This window comes from Bos taurus, chromosome 2 (assembly GCF_002263795.3).
Source record: "Bos taurus isolate L1 Dominette 01449 registration number 42190680 breed Hereford chromosome 2, ARS-UCD2.0, whole genome shotgun sequence".
Taxonomy (NCBI): Eukaryota; Metazoa; Chordata; class Mammalia; order Artiodactyla; family Bovidae; genus Bos; species Bos taurus.
The window spans coordinates 97,976,631-98,001,424 of NC_037329.1; the positions used below are offsets into that span (position 1 = coordinate 97,976,631).

The following is a 24,794-nucleotide window of genomic DNA, read 5'->3' on the forward strand; positions in this document are numbered from 1 at the left end:
GCTGGGAAAGACTGAAAGCAGGAGGAGGAGAAGGGGACAGGGGACAACAGAGGATAAGATGGTTGGATGGCATCACTGACTCAATGGACATGAGTTCGAGTAAGCTCTAGGAGTTGGTGGTGATGGCCAGGGAAACCTGGCATGCTGCAGTCCATGGGGTCACAAAGAGTCGGACACGACTGAGCGACTGAACAACAACAGTAACAAGAAGCCAAGATCAACAAATAAACAGACAAAGGATAGGGGTAAATAGCAAGAGCTATAGATTCTTCTTGGAATGAGGGCAGGGTGCAAGAGTAGTCAGAATTGATCCATGACTTTAGAGAGACCAAAAAATGACTCCCTGTGTATACAAATATTCATAGCACCTTTTTTCAAAATAGCCCCAAGCTGGAAACAACCCAAGATCCATCAAATGGTGAAAAACCATTTGTGGCACATCCATATAATGGAATGCTACTCAGCAACAAAAAGGAAACAAACTATTGGCACACAGGACAACATACCTGCGTCTCAGACAGTATGCTAAGTGAAATAAGCCAGACACAAAAGAGAATAAATATTTTATTTATATAAATAAACATTTATACAAAGCTTTATCTACAAAAGACAAATTTAAACCATAATGACAGAAAGCAGACCAACAGTTGCTGAAGCTGAGGTAGGGGGATCTGAGGGGGATGGGTATATGACGTAAAGGAAATACTCTATCTTGATCATGATGGAAGTCAAATGGGTACATGCATTTGTCAAAACTCATCAATATGTATACTTAAAAATAGGTACATATTATTGTATGAGAATTGTACTTCAATAAAGTTGATTTTTAAAACAAGGGCTTTCTGATGAAGGTTGTGACCCAGAAATCTCAAGGAGTTTTAAGTCCAAAATCTAGACAGGCAGAAAAATTAAAAACTAGCCTACATCAGTTATGTGTGAAATGCATTTGAAAACTCCAAATAATGGCTTAAAACCACAAGAATTAATACTCCTTGTTACATTTTATTGATTCTGACACATTTTTTTTCACAGCAATAACAAAGCAATAGAACAAGAATGTTTGATTGGCAGTGGGTTTTTCTTAATAATATATAATGGTGCGTCTTAACAGTTAATGAAACATGTTTTGTTTTTCTAAAACATTTATTTATTTGACTGCACCAGGTTTTAGTTGTGGCACATGGCATCTTTAGTTGACACATGTGGGATCTAGCTCCCTAACAAGGGATCAAACCTGGACCCCTTGCATTGGGAGTGCAGCATCTTAGCCACCAGACCATCAGGTTAAATCTCTGAAACATGTTTTAAAAAAAAAAAATGTTGAGAGACAGCCCAGAGCTGATATTTCAGCTCCACAAGGTAACCAGGAATGAAGGTTCCTTCCTATTATTCTCTTCTGCCATTCTCAACCCTGGCTTCCATTCTCAAAGTGACTTCATGTTGCCTGAAGGCTACTGGAACTCCAGTCATCATATTTATTTCTCAAGCAGCAGGCAAGAAAGGGATAGAAAGCAAACTGGGCCTCTAAGGTGACTTCCCTGATGTTCCTCTCAACAATTCTACAAATGTGCATGTAGAGTTGCATGGGAGACTAGGAAACACAGCTAACCTTGAACACATTGTCACCTCTTGTGACAGTCATGTCCGACTCTTTGAGACCCCATGGACTGCAGCACACCAGGCTTCCCTGTTCCTCACCATCTCCTGGAGTTTGCTCAATGTCAAACAAACAGACTGACAAGAGATTTTGAACTACATTCCCCTTTCAGGCTCTGTGGCTGTGTCCATTATTCTTTTTAATAGATATAAGTCTGCAAAGGTCGATTAAGACCAAAATATGGACGTTTAAGTAAAGGATGTAAAGTTATTCTGCAGGTAATAGTTGAACCATTGAAGAGTTTTGCATAAGGAAGTGAAATGATCAAAGTGTTGTTTTCAGACACCAATCTCATAGGTCTTTACACTAAACAAGCATACCCAGAAATACTGGTCAGAACTCACTACAGCTGAAAAACTATCCCAATATTCTGACTCATTTCATATGAAGTATGCATATCATGGCAGTTTCTTGGGATCACTGAGGTGTTATATATTGTAACAGCAGTTTTATATCCTCTATTACATACAACATATAAGAACAAATGGATGTTGTATCAGTCATGGTGGGTTATGATCAAGTTATAATACAATAACAAACAGTCCCCAAATTACAGTCAATTAATGCACAAAAAGTTTATTTGTATCTCACACAAAGTTTGAGGCCAGGTAACTTTTCAGAACACTTGCCTTCCATAAGTTTTATCTTTATTCTATGCTTTGATCATATGTCACCCCTACAACATCTCTACAATTGCTGCCACAGGGTAAGACACATACCTCACTTCCATCCACAATCCATTGGCAAGAACTAGTCACACAATTACAATGGAACCAGGAAACAGAAACCTCTCATGTGCCCAGAAAGGAGTTATGTGCATAGATGAATATTAAAGCTTTCTACTACAAAAGTCATGTCAAAAAATATAGTTAAATGGCACCAACAAATGAAACCATATTCAATTGGAGATGTGACAATCTTCAGGCACTGATCTTAAAAAAAGAGGATCTTTATTCCATAATTTTCCTTTCCTAACATTTTCCTGTTTTTCATGCTCATATGCAGTCCTCCTCCCAGTTCATGAGCTCTGAGTGAATCTGCGTCTATTTCCATGTCCCAAAGTAGGCTCCAGTTTGCTTAAGCCAAGTAAGGCAGTCCATTTCCTTTGGCACAATCATTGGTTCGGAGATAGGCATGTGACTAAAACTAGCTGCTGAAATTCATTCTCCTGGGCTAGTTTTAGTCACCTATACATCTATATGCAAAAACTAAAAATGTACCTTGACATCTCACCCCTAAAAACATTACTGAATTGAACATAGATCTAAGTGAACAACATAAAGTATAAGATTCCTAAAAGAAAACAGGAGAAACTTTATGACTTGAGTTTGAGCAGAGTTCTTAGGTACACTAAATGTGTAATCTAGACAAGAAAAAACTGATACATCATAATTCATCAAAATTAAAAACTTTTGCTCCAAGAGACCTACTATTACAAGAATGAAGGAACTAGCTACAGATAGAGAGAGATCTGGGAAAGGACTTGTATCTCTAGGAGTACAGATATGGGAAAGGACTTGTATCTCTAGGAGTACAGCCAGAGCCTGACAACCTTGCACGTTTCCACACAGACCACAAAGGCAACGCTTGGACAGCAGCTGAATTGTGACAGAATGCCATAAGGCCTTGTCAACCTCCTGGTACAGGAGAGCATGGAGACATGGGATGTGCTGCTACAATGCTGTTTCTCACTTACTCTCCAAGTGAGGGGGGCTGTCATGGGCCAGGGTCTCATTGTTTCCAGATTTTGGTGGAGTCTGAGGCTTTCTGCCTCACCATCCATAACGCAAACCTGCAGTTATAAAATTGATTAGCAGCATGCTGGAATGGAATCCTCCACAGGAGTGTCCCATCCTTCTCATTGCAGTCATCCGGCGTCTTCTGTTTGTGTCATCCTGTGCAAAGGCCACAGAGGGCTGGCACCTTTGGCTATTTATCTTTGCATTCTCTATAAAGCAAAAAACTGAGTATGTAAACGGCTCATTGCTTCTTTACTGGCTGAATCTGTCAGCCTAAATTTGCCTGGTGCTTAACAGTATTCAGTTCAGTTCAGTTCAGTCGCTCAGTGGTGTCTGACTCTTTGCAACCCCACACCCCAGGCCTCCCTGTCCATCACCAACTCCCAGAGTCCACCCAAACCCATGTCCATTGAGTTGGTGATGCCATCCAATCATCTCATCCTCTGTCTTCCCCTTCTCCTCCTGCCCTCAATCTCTCCCAGCATCAGGGTCTTTTCAAACGAGTCAGTTCTTCACATCAAGTGGCCAAAGTATTGGAGTTTCAGCTTCAACATCAGTCCTACCAATGAACACCCAGGACTGATCTCCTTTAGGATGGTCCAGTTAGATCTCCTTGCAGTCCAAGGGACTCTCAAGAGTCTTTTCCAACACCACAGTTCAAAAACATCAATTCTTTTGCACTCAGCTTTCTTTATAGTTCAACTCTCACATCCATACATGACCACTGGAAAAACCATAGCCTTGACTAGACGGATGTTTGTTGACAAAGTAATGTCTCTGCTTTTTAATATGCTGTCTAGGTTGGTCATAACTTTCCTTCCAAGGAGTAAGCGTCTTTTAATTTCATGGCTGCAATCACCATCTGCAGTGATTTTTGAGCCCAAAAAAATAAAGTCTGACACTGTTTCCACTGTTTCCCCATCTATTTGCCATGAAGTGATGGGACCAGATGCCATGATCTTAGTTTTCTGAATGTTGAGCTTTAAGCCAACTTTTTCATCTCCTCTTTCACTTTCATCAATAGGCTCTTTAGTTCTTCTTCACTTTCTGCCATTAGGGTGGTGTCATCTGCATATCTGACATTACTGATATTTCTCCTGGCAGTATTGATTCCAGCTTGTGCTTCCTCCAGCCCAGCGTTTCTCATGATGTACTTTATTAGAACATATAAAGAACTCTCAAAGCTTGATGTTAACAAACAACCCAACTAAAAATGACCAAAAGATCTGAACCAAAGAAGATACATGGAAGGCAAATAATCACATGAAAAGTTGTTCAGTATCATTAGACATGAGGGAAATGCAAATTAAAACCACAGTGAGATACCACTACATAGTATTAGAATGTCTAAAATAAAAATAATAAAACCAAGTGCTAGAGAAGATGCAAAACAGTTGGAACTATATTGCTGGTGGGAAGGCAAAGTGGTGCAAGAATTCTGGGAAAACAACTCTACAATTTCTTATAAAGTTAAACATGCATTTACCTCTGTGACCCCAAAATTCCTCAAAAATCAAAATGAATGAATACATAAGCAGTGGTATATCCATACAGTGAACTACTATTTAGCACTGAAAAAGGAATGAGCTATTAATTCACACAGCATGAAAGAAACATAAATGCATTTTTGCTAAGATGTTCTTAAAAAGTTACATATTATATGATTCCATTTATATGAGTCTCAGAATGACAAAAATATAATAAAACAATGAATATATCAGTGGTTGTCAGGGGTTAGAGGGCTTTCCTGTGGCTCAGTGGTAAAGAATCTGCCTGCCAATGCAGGAGACACAGGAGACGTGGGTTCAATTCCTGGGTCAGGAAGATCCCCTGGAGGAGGAAATGGCAACCCACTCCAGTATTTTTGCCAGAATAGCAAGAGGACAGAGGAGCCTGGCAGGCCACAGTCCAAGGTTTGCAAAGAGTCAGACAAGACTGAGCGACTGAACAGGGGTTAAAATTGCAGAAATGATGTGACTATAATGGGACAGAGGTAGTTTTTTTTTGGTATAATAGAACTGTTCTGTATCCTGATTATGGTGGTGGTTGCACAAATCTATATATATGCTAAAACTCAGAGTACAAAAAAAAGACAATTTTATCATCTCTAAGGCAATGGCACCCCACTCCAGTACTCTTGCCTGGAAAATCCCATGGATGGAGCCTGGTAAGCTGCAGTCCATGGGGTCGCTGAGGGTCGGACATGACTGAGCGACTTCACTTTCACTTTTCACTTTCATGCATTGGGGAAGGAAATGGCAACCCACTCCAGTGTTCTTGCCTGGAGAATCCCAGGGACGGGGAAGCCTGGTGGGCTGCCGTCTATGGGGTCACACAGAGTCAGACATGACTGAAGTGACTTAGCAATAGCAAGAGCAATGTATACCAAAACAAGCAAATGTGCTATATATTAATTAAAAAATAAAATGTAAAAAGGAAGAATGAAAGAGAGAGAAGGGAAGACTGTTATAAAAGAGGGAGTTCCCTGGTAGTCTAATGGTTAGGATTCCAGGCTTTCACTGCTGTGGCCCAATTTCAGTCCCTGGTCAGGAAATGGAAATCCCACAAGGCACTTGGTGTGGCCAAAAATAAATAAAAGTTAAAAGTTAAAAAAAAAAAAAAGAAAAAGACTAATGCCTAGTATTTGGGACTTTCCAGGCAGGCCAGTGGTGAAGACTCTAAACTTCCACTGCAGGGGGCACAGGTTCAATTCCTGGTCAGGGAAACAGGATCCCACATGTTGCACAGCAAGCCACACCCCCCCCACCCCAAAACAAGAGAGAAAGTGAGAGATGTAGAAGACAAAACCAAAAATGCAATCTGTGGATCTTGCTTGGATCCTGATTTGAACAAACCAACTACAAAGGGCATTCTTGATACAACTAAGAAAAATTTACTGTTAATCTGTAACTATCTTTTAAAGTTTTTAAATTATGATCTTGGGCTTGTGGTTGTATACAAAAAAACTTAATCAGTTAGACACACATTCTGAAGTATATATGTATGTGAAATAGGATTACGTCTGGGATTTACTTTAAAATTATTGAAAAAAGGGGCTTTGCATTGGCAAATGTTGAAGCTAGAGGCTCATTTCACTACTTTCACTATTTTTTGAGTGTGCTTGAATTTTTATGTAATTTTTCTTAAAATTTGTCATGATAATGAGATTTCAAAAAAGGATATTTGAAAGGAGAACTCCTTTTCAACATTTATTATAAAGCAGAAGACAGATCGGCCTACAGTTGACTTCCACCTCAATGTCAAATCTTTCCAATGACTTCAAATAAATAAATGCTGTGTGTGCCAAAAATAATACTGACATATGAAAAAAGCAGCCTCCTAGAAATCTTATACCGTGAGCAATAAACTACTAAAATTACTAGATTAGTAAAGATTTTGCTGTTAGATTTTTAAAACAGCAAATCAAAATAGCTTCTTTTATAATGTCATTTTCAATGACACCATCAAAGAAACAAAGGGCAAAAATAATTTTAGGGCAATAATTATGATTTTAAAAATCTGAGCCAAACCCCAAAATTACCCAGGCTTTTTCATTCTCATTAATTATTTACACAGTGTGGCTTTCCTGCTGTGTGGGTCCAGTCTGTTCTTTTGAGCATGATTATTATTTATCATTTCTTGAGCACTTAGCACTGCGTGAGATACAGATGCTAAATTCCTTCCCTGGAGGACAACAATCAAAGCCACACAAGCAAAATACAAAGATTAGCTATTGAAGAAATGTAAACTAAATAAAAAGCTAAGGAACACACTCTAAGCTCCCTGTTTTGCTTTATGCTTTAAGTTCATGATACAACACTTGATTCTTTGGAGGGAGTGCAAAAGAAGACTGAATTTGCCAGATAAAAAACTAGCTTAAAAGAAATAGAAACACAGATTTCAGGGATCATTCTAGGAAATATCCTACCTTAACAATCGTTTTACCTTCTGATAAATACAAATTACAAGAACCTACTCCCAGGATGCAGCAGTGCGTGCATGGGACCTTTTGAACTGAACTGAACTGACTGTCTGCTTAAGGAATGGCTTCTCCCAGTCTGTGTTCCTGATGAGTGTCGATCACAGTACACCTTTCCCCTACTTTATAATGACGTTGTGCTGAACTATGTAGGCCAGGAGCTGCTGCTGCTGCTGCTGCTGCTGCTAAGTCGCTTCAGTGGTGTCCAGGAGCAGCCCAAGGTTATTTTTTACAGGTCCTGTAATGAAATTTCTCTGCAGTGTCCATTGGGCCAATTTGTAAAGAAAAGTAGACAAACAGATGCAGTCTAAGATCTGGCAGACTAAACTCCAGAATCAGGCCCTTAAGTTCCTACAGTTCTTTAGATTATATGAACTCCTCTACAATTCATTTTAGCCAGCACACTCAAGTTTTTGCTTAGGATAGTCTGAATTGGATTTCCTTGTCATTTGCTCCTGAAAGAATCCTGACTCAGAATTTGCACAAGGTCCAATAGCTGCTAAATGGTAAGACATCATTCAAACTTAGGTTTGTCCAGCCCTACATAGTAGGCATTTCCTGTTAGGTTCAGTTCAGTACAGTTCAGTCGCTCAGTCGTGTCCGACTCTTTGCGACTCCATGAATCGCAGCACGCCAGGCCTCCCTGTCCATCACCAACTCCCGGAGTTCACTCAGACTCCGTCCATTGAGTCGGTGATGCCATCACCCATCTCATCCTCTGTCGTCCCCTTCTCCTCCTGCCCCCAATCCCTCCCAGCATCAGAGTCTTTTCCAATGAGCCAACTTTTCGCATGAGGTGGCCAAAGTACTGGAGTTTCAGCTTCAGCACCATTCTTTCCAAAGAACACCCAGGACCGATCTCCTTTAGAATGGACAGGTTGGATCTCCTTGCAGTCCAAGGGACTCTCAAGAGTCTTCTCCAACACCACAGTTCAAAAGCATCTTCAGTGCTCAGCTTTCTTCAGAGTCCAACTCTCACATCCATACATGACCACTAGAAATACCATAGGCTTGACTAAACGGACCTTTGTTGGCAAAGTAATGTCTCTGCTTTCTAACATGCTGTCTAGGTTGGTCATAATTTTCCTTCCAAGGAGTAAGCATCTCTTAACTTCATGGCTGCAATCACCATCTGCAGTGATTTTGGAGCCCCCAAAAATAAAGTCTGACACTGTTTCCACTGTTTCCCCATCTATTTCCCATGAAGTGATGGGGCCGGATGCCATGATCTTCGTTTTCTGAATGTTGAGTTTTAAGCCAACTTTTTCACTCTCCTCTTTCACTTTCACCAAGAGGCTTTTTAGTTCCTCTTCACTTTCTGCCATAAGGATGGTGTCATCTGCATATCTGAGGTTATTGATATTTCTCCCAGCAATCTTGATTCTAGCCTGTGCTTCTTCTAGCCCAGCATTTCTCATGATGTACTCTGCATATAAGTTAAATAAGCAGGGTGACAATATGCAGCCTTGACGTACTCCTTTTCCTATTTGGAACCAGTCTGTTACTCTATGTCCAGTTCTAACTGTTGCTTCCTGACGTGCATATAGGTTTCTCAAAAGGCAGGTCAGGTGGTCTGGTATTCCCATCTCCTTCAGAATTTTCCACAGTGCATTGTGATCCACACAGTCAAAGGCTTTGGCATAGTCAATAAAGCAGAAATAGATGTTTTTCTGGAACTCTCTTGCTTTTTTGATGATCCAGTGGATGTTGGCAATTTGATCTCTGGATCCTCTGTCTTTTCTAAAACCAGCTTGAACATCAGGAAGTTCATGGTTCACGTATTGCTGAAGCCTGGCGTGGAGAATTTTGAGCATTACTTTACTAGCGTGTGAGATGAGTGCAATTGTGTGGTGGTTTGAGTATTATTTGGCATTGCCTTTCTTTGGGATTGGAATGAAAACTGACCTTTTCCAGTCTTGTGGCCACTGCTGAGTCTTCCAAATTTACTGGCATATTGAGTGCAGCACTTTCACAGCATCATCCTTTAGGATTTGAAATAGCTCAACTGGAATTCTATCACCTCCACTAGCTTTGTTCATAGTGATGCTTTCTAAGGCCCACTTGACTTCACATTCCAGGATGTCTGGCTCTAGGTGAGTGATCACACCATTGTGATTATCTTGGTCATGAAGATTTTTTTTTTGTACAGTTCTTCTGTGTATTCTTGCCACCTTTTCTTAGTATCTTCTGCTTCTGTTAGGTCCATACCATATCTGTCCTTTATTGAGCCTATCTGTGCATGAAATGTTCCCTTGGTATCTCTAATTTTCTTGAAGAGATCTCTAGTCTTTCTCATTCTGTTGTTTTCCTCTATTTCTTTGCATTGATCACTAAGGAAGGCTTTCTTATCTCTCCTTGCTATTCTGTGGAACTCTGCATTCAGATGCTTATATCTTTCCTTTTCTCCTTTGCTTTTCGATTCTCTTCTTTTCACAGCTATTTGTAAGGCCTTCCCAGACAGCCATTTTGCTTTTTTTTGCATTTCTTTTTCTTGGGGATGGTCTTGATCTCTGTCTCCTCTACAATGTCAGGAACCTTGGTCCATAGGTCATCAGGCACTCCGTCTATCAGATCTAGTCCCTTAAATCTACTTGTCACTTCCACTGTGTAATCGTGACGGATTTGATTTAGGTCATACCTGAATGGTCTAGTGGTTTTCCCTACTTTCTTCAATTTCAGTCTGAATTTGGCAATAAGAAGTTCATGATCTGAGCCACAGTCAGCTCCTGGCCTTATTTTTGTTGACTGTATAGAGCTTCTCCATCTTTGGCTGCAAAGAATACAATCAGATTTTGGTGTTGACCATTTGGTGATGTCCATGTGTAGAGTCTTCTCTTGTGTTGTTGGAAGAGGGTGTTTGGTATAACTAGTGTGTTTTCTTGGCAAAACTCTATTAGCCTTTGCCCTGCGTCATTCCGTATTCCAAGGCCAAATTTGCCTGTTACTCCAGGTGTTTCTTGACTTCCTACTTTTGCATTCCAGTCCCCTATAATGAAAAGGACATCTTTTTTGGGTGTTAGTTCTAAAAGGTCTTGTAGGTCTTCATAGAACCGTTCAACTCAGCTTCTTCAGCGTTACTGTTTGGGGCATAGACTTGGATTACTGTGATATTGAATGGTTTGCCTTGGAAACGAACAGAGATCATTCTGTCATTTTTGAGATTGCATCCAAGTACTGCATTTTGGACTCTTTTGTGGACCATGATGGCTACTCCATTTCTTCTAAGGGATTCCTGCCCGCAGTAGTAGATATAATGGTCATTGAGTTAAATTCACCCATTCCAGTCCATTTTAGTTCTCTGATTCCTAGAATGTCGACGTTCACTCTTGCCATCTCCTGTTTGACTACTTCCAATTTGCCTTGATTCATGGACCTGACATTCCAGGTTCCTACGCAATATTGCTCTTTACAGCATTGGACCTTTCTTCTATCACCAGTCACATCCACAACTGGGTAGGTTTTGCTTTGGCTCCATCCCTTCATTCTTTCTGGAGTTATTTCTCCACTGATCTCCAGTAGCATATTGGGCACCCACCGACCTGGGGAGTTCCTCTTTCAGGATCCTATCATTTGCCTTTTCATACTGTTCATGTGGTTCTCAAGGCAAGAATACTGAAGTGGTTTGCCATTCCCTTCTCCAGTGGACCACATTCTGTCAGACCTCTCCATCATAACCCGCCCGTCTTGGGTGGCCCCACAGGGCATGGCTTAGTTTCATTGAGTTAGACCAGGCTGCAGTCCGTGTGATTAGATTGACTAGTTTTCTGTGATTATGGTTTCAGTGTGTCTGCCCTCTGATGCCCTCTCGCACACTTATCGTCTTACTTGGGTTTCTCTTACCTTGGACGTGGGGTATCTTTTCATGGCTGCTCCAGCAAAGTGCAGCCACTGCTCCTTACCTTGGACGAGCGGTATCTCCTCACTGCCACCCCTCCTGACCTTGAACGTGGAATGGCTCCTCTAGGCCCTACTGCGCCCACGCAGCCACCGCTCCTTGGACTGTTTATCCTACAGATGTTTAATTCCTAAAATGTAGTTTCCTTTAAGATTGGGAAAGGAGCTGGGGCTGGGGTAGGGTGCTTGATCTAATTCTCTATTGTTTCCTGGCAGTTGGTGTGAGGTGAAAACGACATACAGTAATACCTAACAAGAATTTATTTTCACCCGTTTTTTAGATTTACTGAACAAGAACTCAAGTTGGCAATCATACAAAGGTCTACCCAAGAGCAAATCAAAGTTATGTAAGACACTAAGACAGAATGGTATAAAAGGATTTTCTGTTCTCTCTGCTCTATCCAGTTGTAATGACTGCATCAAAAAACAATGTTTAATATCCACAACACCAAATAAAATATTGAGGTTTTCTAAGTTGCACAAGGATACATCTATTTATTTACATTTAAAAACTACTTTATTCTCTGTCTCACCAATACATGCAAAGGAAAACAAGTACTAAAATGATGCTGGCAGTTTACAAATTAATGGCCTATTTTTGGGTAATAATTAAATTAAATGTCATTTCCTAATTTTCCTATTTAAGATACTTCATTTCCTTTATTACCTTTATCATGATTTGAAATTATTGTTTATTTACTTCTTACCTCATTACAACTTGTTTATTCACTTATGGATCTTGCCAATTTTTTAAATCATAGTTTTCATCAATTTAACAGCCTGGCTTATAGACGACAACACAAAGTACAAATCTGTTAAAATTAATTAAAAAATTATACTGCTCCCAAATAAAAGTCACTGTTTTGGTACCTATAAAATATACCAATATCTTGAAACTATTAAGGATAATGGTGTGTGTGTTCTCCTAGCAATTAAACTGGAAATCTCTTGAAAGCCCAGGTGTCAGTGGTTTAAGGAACCAGTGGAATTCTCTTGTGGGGATTTGCTTAGCTGAGTCCTAGTGGTTTTAAGGCCCTAAGGTAGGAGGCTTCCTGCTTTAACCCAAGCAGCGCTTCACACATCAAGATTTCACATGGACTTGGCATAAGCTTTGGACTGAAGAAAGTGTTTTATTACTTAAAAATAGGTTTAGGGGTAGGGTGGTAGAAACCACTGTTCTGGGGAATTTGGAATAAAAGATATCTAAACTTATTTTGCATTCTCAATTACATTTATTCTTCTTTTTCAAAATCAATGTGCTGTAAAAAATTTAATAGTATAATAAAAAATTACTTCTGCCTCAATTTTAAAGACCTAGGCATTTATACTCTTAGAATTTTAGAGATAAATGAAACATTAAGGCTTCTAGAATCAGAGAATCTTTGCCATTTAGCTATGCAAAAAATTAACAGTTTAAACCTTATATTGGGAAACTTTATGATCTTTGGATATTTGCATTTGATTTCTTTCTCTATAGAGAGAACAGATAAAAACTTGTTTAGTGTTCCCTCCCTTTCCAGGTTGTATTTTATCTTGAGTAGATTTAAAACAAGATTAGCTGTAATAGGATTCCGGGATGTGGGCAGATGTCTACTGGTCATGGATGATCTCTCTTGCAATCAGCTCCTTCATTATTTCATTGGTACCACCATAGATTGTCTGGACACGGGCATCCACATAAGCTCTGGATAAATAAGAAGATGATTAAAGGAATAAACAAAGGATATTAGAAATTATAAATTTTGTCTCACCAGGTAACTATTAATTACTTTACAGTGTTCATTTAATGAAATTCAAACAATAAAAGTTCTTCATAAATTACTTTTTTTCAGTATGGCATTCACCCTTGGTATGATTATAAAATTCTATTCAGATATTGATCATTTGCATAGATTTGTTTTAGTTTGCTTGAAGAGAGTACAAATTCAAAATAATATTTCCAAGTCTGTTTCTTTTAATTTTGTAAAATTCAGCACATATAATAAGATCCTAAAAAGTGCTATTTTAAATTTAGAAATGAATACAATGTCTTAATAGCTTGTTACCTTTAATGTTTCCCCCCAAAAGTTGAAATCTACTGGTTTTATTTAAAAAAAGAGAAAAGTACATGTTTTCTAACATCCTTTAGAGTCCCACCAATACTGCTGCCATCAGCAGTATAAATTGATGCTTCAGAAAATTATTACCTCACAAAGTTAACAAGTAACTTACTTTTTGGAAAAGATTAATAATCACCCCAGTAATGTATGTGTTAAAAATACTGAGTGACTGAGCACACTGCCATAAAAAAAGACTTTACTTTTGATAGTGATGACAGCAAATATAACACTATATAGTTGTTTTTATGTTTTCTCATTTTATCCTCTCAGCTCTGGAATTAGGGAGGGTAAATACTATTAATTTTGCAGGTAAAGGAACTGAGGTGCTAAAAAGTTAATACATATACTAATTAATGGTTGCTATTTAATGGTCACATAATAGATCATTGGCAACCTGGAATGAAAAGATAGGTATCTTGCCACTTTGGCAAATATCTTTTTAATTGTATCAATATTTTCATTGGTCCAGAAATGTAAGATTAGTTATTGAGCTTTGCAGTTTTCTAGTAGGCAAATTCAAAGGCATTTTTTTTTCTAAGCCTTAAACTGTTTTTTTTTTTTTTTTAATTTAATTTGAGAAAAATTAAATGTGCTGGCTCTCTAGGAACATGATCAATTCTGAACTTTTCCTCGTCCAAGTTCATCACAGTACCTTGCAATGGTACCTTACTTGAGCGCTCAGTATTTATTGATTTGATTTACTGTATTACAAAGGAATTTTAGAGTCTCAATACCTACTTTTTGATGAAACTTGAAATCCAGAGACCTTTGTGTTTTCAAATATATTTTTTCTTTCAGACAGATTTCATTGTTGCCCACAAAATCCAGAACTTTCATTTAGAGAACCTATCTGGCATTTCAGCCTACTTCAGTAATTTCAATGCTTTTGGACCTTTTGGACCGAGTTGGGCACATTTTTTTCACATTAAAGAAGTTTCAATGGAGTAGGTAATCGACAGAGACCAGTAGGCCTTTTATAAGTTATTAATTAAATTCAGTCATCAACTAAAATTCACAGAATGGCAGCAGAAGGAATGTTTAACCACACAGGGATGAAGCTCTTTATCTCACACTGTTCTTCCCAGCAAACAGGTCTTGAAATGGCAAAATGTAAGCATCTATTCCCATAGCCCCAAGCCGAATGAGTAAGACTGAAGTATGACTCACACTTAAAACCACTTATTTTTATACAAACAGGAAAAAATAAACAAAACAAAAAAGCATCTCCTTGATCTCTGAAACCAAGACTCAGCAACATGCACAGGCATAAGTTCAGTTCAGTTGCTCAGTCATGTCTGACTCTTCGCAACCCCATGGACCACAGCATGTCAGGACTCCCTGTGCATCCCCAATTCTCGGAGTTTACAAACACACAAATAATACAGTTTAACCTTAAGGTATAAAAAAACACAACTATAATGATTTTTTTTCTATCATATCAAAATATATGTACTTCATTCATATACTGCCTAATGTATCTGATTAGCTTTTTTGATATTATCCACTACTCTCTCTTGTCATCTTATGAAAAGTTCTTTCCCTTTGTCTTTGGAGAGAAAAAAGCAGCCTAGTTTAAAAGTTCATACAGTCTTCAAACTAAGAACCTGCCCAAGAAGGGGATTGTTACTCCTGAAAGGAAGTATGTCTCTCAAACTGAAACCAGAAATTTCAAATAAGTCATCAAGTTACCATTTTTGCTTGCTACTGATCTGATGGGATTGCCTCTGAGAAAACAGACCAAGACTTATGCTACACTCTGATCCTGGACCATGAGATGGCTGACTCTTCTTCACCTAAATGCCTTTCTTAGGAACAGAACTAAACTAGACAAACACTGAACCATGACATTGTCTACATTCCCAGAAGCAGTTATAATAGCACAGTTAAGCAGAAAAATATAAATACCCATTATTATTTTACTTGCTTAAGCACTGTGAATATTATAAATAAGATGAGTTAATATTGTGACTAAAACATAAAAACACACAGGAAAAATTCCAGCAATGCTTTAATTTGTCCTAGCATAACTCAGTTTACTTCTGACTTCATGACTATTCAAAGATTAAAAAAAAAAAAATCTGCTTTTGTTTAAGGCCTGTTTGAAGTAGTTCTGAAAGGATATACCAAAACCCAAGTCCAAGGATTGATAAAGAAAAGGAAATAAGTTAGTTACTTCATGCCTACATTCTAAAGGAAGGAAAATACCCTACTTGTTGAGTTTTTATAGAAAGTTATAAATTATATATACCCTGTGATTAAAGCTTTCTGAGCTACCCAGTAGCTACAGGAAATTAGTAAATTACATCTATGCTGGAGCTTCTGTTCTTAATATAACTTGAATACAATGTTTATTTTCCTTATTAAGGACTATAAACAAATAAAATGTCTTCAGTTATACTTGCCAAAATGATAAATTTGAAAGTAAGTTTGAATACTAGTTTAATACTGTTTCCCTTTTAGATTCCATATTTAGATAATATTATAAGAGGTTTTTAGAAGTTCATAGCATTCTCATTCTCAGATTCAAAACTAAATTGGACTTCTCTCTATATAGCAAAAACTCTCTTGGGAAAATTATATAAGCTGAAAATATTGCCAAATAAGAGGAAAAATATATTTTCTATAATGATAAGGAGAAATGCCATGGAGGGATTACTAAGGCAAAGACTACAGGAAAAGGGAAAGAAGAAACTATGGAGATGGAGGAAGAAACATAGAAGAGGATGCTGCCTATTGATAAACTGGAACTGCTTCGAAACGGAAACAAGAATATTCACGTGTAATGCAATAAAAAGGCTGTATTTATTTTCATTTGAAGGAAATACAAATTCTACTTAGAAAAAAATAACACTTTTGATTTGTTTTTAGAGCTAAATAAACAATAAAAAATTTAAGATTTTTTTATTGACTTCAAATGTAGGTTAATTTTTCTGTAATGTGTATTTTTTTAAATTTTTAAAAAGTGATATTTTCAAAGACATACAAAATGACCAAAAGGTATATGAAAAAATACTGTATCACTAATCACCAGGGAAAATGTAAATCGACCACAATGAAATATCATCTCACATCTGTCTATTAGCTAAAAGGCCAAAAGACAAATGTCAAGGAGATGAAGAAATTGCAATACTGGCACACTGCTGTTACAGAGAATGCGAAGTGGTGCACAGCAGCTGCTATAAAAAACAGTACGGAAGTTCTTCAAAAATTTAAATAAAACTACCGTATGATCCAGAAATCCCACTTCTAGATATTTATACAAAAGAATTGAAATCAAGACCTCCAAGTGATGCTAGCACTCACTTGTTCAATGCAGTATTACTCACAATAGCCAAGATGTGGAAACAACCTGTACATCCATGGACAGATGAATGGATAAAGAAACTGTAGTATAACATACAATGGAATACTATTCAATCCTAAGCAGAAGGAAGTTCTGCAATATGTCACCACCTGGATGAACCTTGAGGACACTCTGCTAAGTGAAATAAGCCAGTCACAGAAAGACAAATACAACATGATCCCACCTATATGAGGTATCTAAGGTAGTCAAATTCATAGCCTCATAAAGGAATGGTGGCTGTCAGGCACTACGGAGAAGGAGAAATGGGAGGTTACTAACCAATGGGCATAAAGTTTCAGTCAAGCAAGATGAATAAGTTCCAGAGATCTGCTGTACAGCACTGTGCCTAGAGTTAACAATACTGTATGGTACACTTAAAATTCTGTGAAGAGGGTGGATCTCATGTTAAGTGCTCTTAACAACAGTAAAATAAAACAAAATAATTAATAGTCAATGCAAATTAAGGGCTTCCCTGGTAACTAAGACAGTGAAGAATAAGCCTGAAATGCAGGAGACCTGGGTTCAATCCCTTGGGTCAGAAAGATCCCCTGGAGAAAGCAATGGCTACCCACTCCAGTATTCTTGCCTAGAGAATCCCATTGACAGAAGAGCCTGGCAGGCTATATAATCCATGGGGTCGCAAAAAGTCGAACACAACTAAACGACTAAGCACATAACTTAAGAGGGTAAGCCATCTTCAGTCTTTGACAACTCATTTGAGTATGAGTTGCTTCAAACTGGAGGAAATGATCTTGAAATGCATTAAAATGTAAAATATGCATACTTTTGAACTAGCAGTACTACTTTTGGGACTTTGTCCTATTATGATAAAAAACACATGTATCTAAGACAAACGTATGAGTGTTTATTGAAGCATTGTTTGTCACAGTAAAAAACTAGAAAAAAAAATCTGAATAACTAAACATAAACAATTATAGTAAAATACTATTCAACTATAAAAGTGATACTAATCCTGAATACTGATTCAAATAAAGCTTTAGTATATTATATATTTATTTATATTTAATATCTTGTATACTAAAGTATATATTCACTTTTTAAAAAATTATTAAATCCTAGTAGTAAGCTGATAACATGAAGTTGTTTCTAGCTACCTGAACATACTCCATAGGCAGTTGAAAAATGCGAAGATTTTGCACCTCCTTTCCCTCTATCCTCAGTGTACAAAGAACAGGTAAAGAAGTTTTCCTTTTTCTACACACTACCCAGAAAAGCATAACACAACAGGCCTACTTACTTTGCAATGGGACACTCAAACATGTATCCCCAACCTCCATGCAGCTGCAAACAGTCATAAGCTACTCTGTTTTGCAAATCAGATGCCCTAGATGTCCAAAATAAAAAGCAGAAAAGGAACATTTGAAATGAATTTTCATGAGATGCTTTACAGCCAGAAAACAAATGACTGTTTAAATGCATACATTTATCAAACAATTAAAAATAGGCGTATCAGTCAACCAGAGAAGATTGATATAAATTATAAGTGAAATAAATCTCAAGAATATTTTCACATAATGAATACTTTCTTCATCAACTATATTTCTGGCTGGGTTTCTGTTAAGTCTAGAAACAAAATGTAGAAAATTTAGACTATTTATTAGGTGTTGGGAACTTTAAGCCTAAAAAGAATATAGTAAAAACTTGAATCTGGTCTAATTTATTCAGATTCTCTGTGTGATATGTTAGCAGAAAAATTATATAGTCATCTACTTTCTTTTGCCTTGTGTAATATGTGTTTGTTTTCTTCAAATATGTCACTTCCTATGCAAAGGCTGCAATTCTGAATTTTTAACTGTAAAAAATATGTTTTAGGGTTTTCAGGAATAAACTGAAAGTAAAAGTGAAAACCTAAGAGGATAGACCTCTATCAAAGCACATACTATCTTCTAGGACACTTATTAAAGATTATTGGGGAATTATTTATTCCTGAAGTATATATATATTAATATGAAGTGCTTGAAAAATATATTCTTTTCTGATCTAATCACAACAATTTTAACTACTGTTAAAATCCATAAAATAACTGGTTAGTTCAAAATCTTTTCAACTTACTTTCAACAGTGGGAAATATAAAACAAAGGTAAGCATAGACCCATTTTCCTATAAAAAATAATTTTTAACTCAAGCCATAGGACAGGTCAAGATGTTCCTGAGAAATACAGTAACAATATAATGATTAACAGACAAGATTCAGGGGGCAGTGATATTTGGAATTCTACACATTTTTGTCTTTGACAAGTATGTTAGTGAAATATTTGCTGGGTTATAAGTAGTTGCTTCCTCTTCTCCAATATGAAATACCAGTATGTCTATAAACCTAGTGTTTTCAAAGAATAAGGCCACCAGCTATCCAAATGTCTTTTTCCAAAAATATCTAAAAATTTTTCACTAGTTAAAAAACTTGCTGTAAATGTAAGTATCTTCCCCCCAAAATGTTAATTTCTAATAATTCCACATGACTTTTTAACCTGGCAAGTTTATTATTTTGAATTATTGGTTCATTACATAATACATACATGCAGAATAGTGGTTCATTACATAAACCACTATTCTGCATATTTCCTCATTCTACTTCTCACTAAAGTGAACACAAGTTAATGAATAACAACAGGAATTTTTTCCAGGTTATTTTTGGGCTAATGAGATGTGAGAATGTTTGTTTTTAAAAGAGGAAACAAAACCCGCTTTCAGAATCTGATTTAAACTATGTTCTTGCATCTTAAAATACACAAAAGGCCTATGGGGGGGGGTGTCTTTTTTCAATTAACTCATCTTTAATAACATTGCTAATCATGTTTAATGAAAATGAAAAATTTTTTTGTTTTGGTTTGTGGTTTTGACCATACCATAAGGTACGCAGGATCTTAGTTCTCCAACCAGGGATCAAACCTGAGACCCCTACAGTGGAAACCCAGAGTCTTAGCCACTGAATGGCCAGGGAAGTCCCTGAAAGTTGTCTTACAGAACATTTTTTTTTTTTTCCTTTTGCTTAATAGAGCATGTACAACTTTTGATTGGACAGTCAAAACTTCAGAAATTTTTTCTGAGGTCTAGAAAACCTCTTAAACAGAAAAATCTTGCCTAATCTACTCATTTCACAGATATCAAAATGTTGGCCCAGAAATAATTAAATTTAATTGCAGTTACGTAATGACAGAATTGCGGCTCTATCTCAGGACTCGAAGTATTACTGTTCTTTTGTTGTCTTACTCTACAGCCACTCTTCAGCTAATTTGAGAATCAACTACTACTTGAAATAACAAATTAGTCATCATATTTAATATTTGCTTTTCGAGGGTAAGCTAAAAGTTAAAAAGTAACTTGGGTAAGTTTTAGCACATTATAAATAGATTTAATGGGAATATTCAGAATTGAAAAAAAAATTGGTCCTTACAGCTAGTTTTCATTCACTCAGCATTCTTCCTTTAAGGCCTTCAAGGCTGAGTTTCACTTTGGAAGAATTCCATAACAGTCTGTGCAAACACCACATTTTAATTACCGTAGCATGCATACCAGTATTTCGCCATGGCAGCAGTGGCAACGTCCAGACGTTTCACTCTGTGCAGCTGGAGACAGCTGTCCACAAAAGCTCTGGTTACACATATGGATGTTTTTAATTCTGCTAGCTTATGCTTCACCGTCTAGAGTTTAAAGGAAATGAAGGAGAAGAGCATATTTTGAGTCACTTAGCATATAAAAAATTATATAATAAAAGATCTTTGGCAATGGCACCCCACTCCAGTACTCTTGCCTGGAAAATCCCATGGATGGAGGAGCCTGGTAGGCTGCAGTCTATAGGGTCGCTAAGAGTCAGACACTACTGAGCGACTTCACTTTCAATTTTCACTTTCCACTTTCATGCATTGGAGGAGGAAATGGCAACCCACTCCAGTGTTCTTGCCTGGAGAATCCCAGGGACGGGGGAGCCTGGTGGGCTGCCGTCTATGGCGTCGCACAGAGTTGGACATGACTGAAGCGACTTAGCAGCAGCAGATCAAAACAGATGTGGAATTACTGTGTTTTTTTTTTTCCCTTCAAAAAAGATGCATATTAACTACACAGCTAATGTTATATTTCATTACTAAGAAAATGTACCAAAAGACAAGATGCAAAGGTCGATACATACAAAATACCATCTCATATTTTAGGTTAAAAAATTTAGACTACTTAGGGAACTTTTCGGAGAAGGCAATGGCACCCCACTCCAGCACTCTTGCCTGGAGAATCCCAGGGACGGGGGAGCCTGGTGGGCTGCCGTCTATGGGGTCGCACAGAGTCGGACACGACTAAAGTGACTTAGCAGCAGCAGCAGCAGGGAACTTTTGGAAGAACAGCATGACTAATGGGTGAGCACCATTGTGTGGTACAGTCCTTTAGGTACAGCTGTTGAAAATACCTGTTCTCCTCTGGAATCTAAATCCATGAAGAACTATTAATGAAATCAAGTATGCACATTTCCTGCTTCTCTGTATTGGAATAAAGAAACAAGCTAGGACAATATAAAAATATTATTAGACATTAAGGGCGTCCCTGGTGGCTAAGTGGTAAAGAATCCACCTGCCAACGCAGGAGACACAGGTTCGGTCCCTGACCCAGAGAGATCCCACATACCTTGGGACAACTAAGCCCATGTGTCCCAGCCCCTGCTTACCACAACTAGAGAAAAGCCCATGCGGCAACACAGACACAGCACGGCCAAAAAAATTTAACAAATAAATAAAATTTAAAAACTGTATATTTAAAAAACATATTTATACTTGTTGTTCAGTCACTCAGTTGTATCCAACTCTTTGAGACCCCATGGACTGCAGCATGCCAGGCTTCCCTGGCTTTCACTACTCCTGGAGTTTGCTCAAACTCATGTCCATCGAGTTGGTGATGCTATCCAACCATCTCATCCTCTGCCGCCACCTTCTCCTGCCCTCAATCTTTCCCAGCATCAGGGTCTTTTCCAATGAGTCAGCTCTTCACATCAGGTGGCCAAAGTACTGGAGCTTCAGCATCATTCCTTCCAGTGAATATTCAGGGTTGATTTCCTTTAGGATTGACTGGTTTGATCTTCTTGCTGTCCAAGAGACTCTTAAGAATCTTCTCCAGCAACATAGTTCAAAAGCATCAATTCTTCAGCGCTCACTGTCTTTATGTTTCAACTCTCACATCTGTACATGACTAATGGAAAAACCATAGGTTGTTTTTTAAATAATTATTTATTTATTTATTTTTGGCTGTGTCATGTCTTAGTCACAGCATGCAGGATCTTCACTGTGGTGCACGGGCTCTGTAGTTGCAGCACACCAACATGTGGGATCTTAGTTCCCCAACCGGGGATTGAACCTGCATTCCCTGCATTGGAAGGTGGCATCTAGCCTGGCTTTTCACATGATGTACTCTGCATATAAGTTAAATAAGCAGGTGATAATATATGGCCTGGATGTACTCCTTTCCCAATTTAGAACCAGTCTGTTGTTCCATGTCCAGTTCTAACTGTTGCTTCTTGATCTGCAAATAGGTTTCTCAGCAGGCAGGTAAGGTGGTCTGGTATTCCCATCTCTTTCAGAATTTTCCACAGTTTGTTGTAATCCACACAGTCAAAGGCTTTAGTGTAGTCAGTGAAACAGAATTCTTCCCTTGCTTTTTCTATGATCCAATGGATGCTGGCAAATTGATCTCTAATTCCTCTGTTTTTTCTAAATCCATCTTGTACATCTGTTAGTTCTTGGTTCATGTACTGTTGAAGTCTAGTTTGAAGGATCTGAGCGTTACTTGCTAGCATGTGCACGCATGCGTGCTAAGTTGCTTCAGTTGTGTTCGACTCTGTGTGACCCTATGAACTGTGTTGCCCACCAAGCTCCTCTGTCCATGATTCTCCAGGCAAGAATACTGGAGTGGGTTGCCATGCCCTTGTCCAGGGGATCATCGCAACCCAGGGATCAAACCCGAATGTCCTGAATTCCAGGCAAATCTTTACCTCTGAGCTATGACAGAAGCCCTGCTAGCATGTAAAATGAGTGTTTTACATGCTACTGCATACATGCAGTAGTTTGAACATTCTTTGGCAATGCCCTTCTTTGGGGTTGGAATGAACTTTTCCAGTCCTGTGGCCACTGATGACTTTTGCAAATTTGCTGGCATCTGAGTGCAGCACTTCAACATCATCTTTTAGGTTTTGAAATAGCTCAGCTGGAATTCTATCACCTCCACTAGCTTTGTTCATAGTAATGTTTCCTAAGTCCCACTTGACTTCACACTCCAGGATGTCTGCCTCTAGGTGAATGACCACACCATCATGGTTATCCAGGTCATTAAGACCTCTTTTGTACAGGTCTTCTGTATCTTCTTGCCACCTCTTCTTAATCTCTTCTGCTTCTGTTAGCTTCTTACCGTTTCCATCCTTTATTGTGCCCATCTTCGCGTGAAATATTTCCTTTGTATCTCTAACTTTCTCGAAAAGATCTCTAGTCTTTCCCATTCTATTGTTTTCCTCTATTTCTTTGCATTGTTCACTTAAAAAGGCTTTCTTATTTCTCCTTGCTATTTTTTGGAACTCTGCATTCAGTTGGGTGTATCTTTCCCTTTCTCCTTTGCCTTTAGCTTCTCTTCTTTTCTCAGCTATTTGTAAGGCCTCCTCAGACAACCATTTTGTCTAATTGCATTTCTATTTCTTTGGGATGATTTTGGTCACCGCCTCCTGTACAATGTTACAAACCTCCATCCGTACTGCAAAATATTTACTCTATATCTGCAGAATGCAATAGAAGAATAGAATCGGAACACTCGAGACGTCAAAGCCCAGTACCTCCCCAACCTCTGCTGCCTTTCCCCACTCTCCCTCTTACCTCTTTCAGTAGCTCGCACGGTCCTTAACTTGAACTGCATGGTCTGCAACTGTCAGTGTCAACATACCTATTCACCTCCTCCTGCTGGCCATAGACAACTAACAGCATTCTAATCATTCTACTATTCTAATCATTCTATCGAGACCAGCGTCAACTATTCTTGATGGCTCTAACTTCAATCCAATTTTCTTGTATTCCTGATTTTATTGTTCCTGTGGAAATTCAAATAGAAACAGAGTTTTGATCATTCTGCTTGGAACCTAAGTGAGATCTTCACTGTGGCTGATAAAAGGCATGGAAGACAGTGACAGTGGCACTAAGTTGATGGCACAGTGAAACTCACACTAGAAATTATAAATGCACTCCACCTCCACAACCAGTGAACCAGTGAAGTTGCTCAGTCGTGTCTGACTCTTTGCGATCCCATGGACTGTAACCCACCAGGCTCCTCCCTCCATGGAATTTTCCAGGCAAGAGTACTAGAGTGGGTTGCCACTTCCTTCTCCAGGGGATCTTCCTGATGCAGAGATTGAACCAGGTTTCCCGCGTTCCAGGCAGACGCTTTACCGTCTGAGCCACCAGGGAAGCCCCCTCACCAGCACAATGTCTAGTTCAAAACCATGACAGCCTTCTCCTAGGAAGGCTTCAAGGAGCAGAGGGTGCTGACCCTCGTTTGCTGCCATTACAACAATCTCAAACCATAAAACCTAACCCTTCAAAGCATTATTGTGGTGGAGACCGTTAGAGTACTTTCCATTTTTGGAAAAGAGTAGAAAAGGAGTACAATAAAACTCAGGACCAGGCAAAACTCACAGTATGTCAGCTAAAGGCATTCTAAGGGACAGATTCCCCATACATGTCTCAACATAACTACTGTGCTGCTGAAGAACCCAACTGACTGCCTTTCCCTTGAGTTTACTCCATCCCTCTCTGGTAACAGAAAATGACACTGACTTCTAATGATTCTAAAACCAAGCAGTGGGAAGGTTGGTACCACACCTTTCCACCTCTTGTATTGCTGTTGTTCAGTGGCATCTGACTCTTTGCGACACTATGAACTGCAGCACTACAAGCTCCCCTGTCTTTCATGATCGCCCAGAGTTTGCCCAAACTCACATCCATTGAGTCAATGATGCCATCCAACCATCTCATCTTCTGTCGTCTCCTTTTCTTCCTGCCCTCAATCTTTCCCAGCATCAGGGTCTTTTCCAATGAGCTGGCTCTTT

General features: G+C 38.5%; 1 protein-coding gene across 5 annotated transcripts in view; it reads right to left on the reverse strand.

Moving 5' to 3' along the window:
- Positions 1–546: 546 nt before the first annotated feature.
- Positions 547–24,794, reverse strand: part of ACADL (acyl-CoA dehydrogenase long chain) — a 52,188-nt gene continuing 27,940 nt past the window's right edge. For 4 of the 5 annotated variants that reach the window (XM_024977620.2, XM_024977617.2, XM_024977632.2 and 1 more), the window contains 3 exons: positions 20,246–20,373; positions 17,970–18,056; positions 547–12,953 (listed from right to left, as the gene is read on the reverse strand). In XM_024977620.2, the coding sequence (XP_024833388.1) occupies positions 12,860–12,953; positions 17,970–18,056; positions 20,246–20,373 (309 nt within the window). In that variant the 3' untranslated portion in view covers positions 547–12,859. The remainder of the gene's footprint in view (positions 12,954–17,969; positions 18,057–20,245; positions 20,374–24,794) is intronic. The other variant, NM_001076936.1, reaches the window with a different exon arrangement.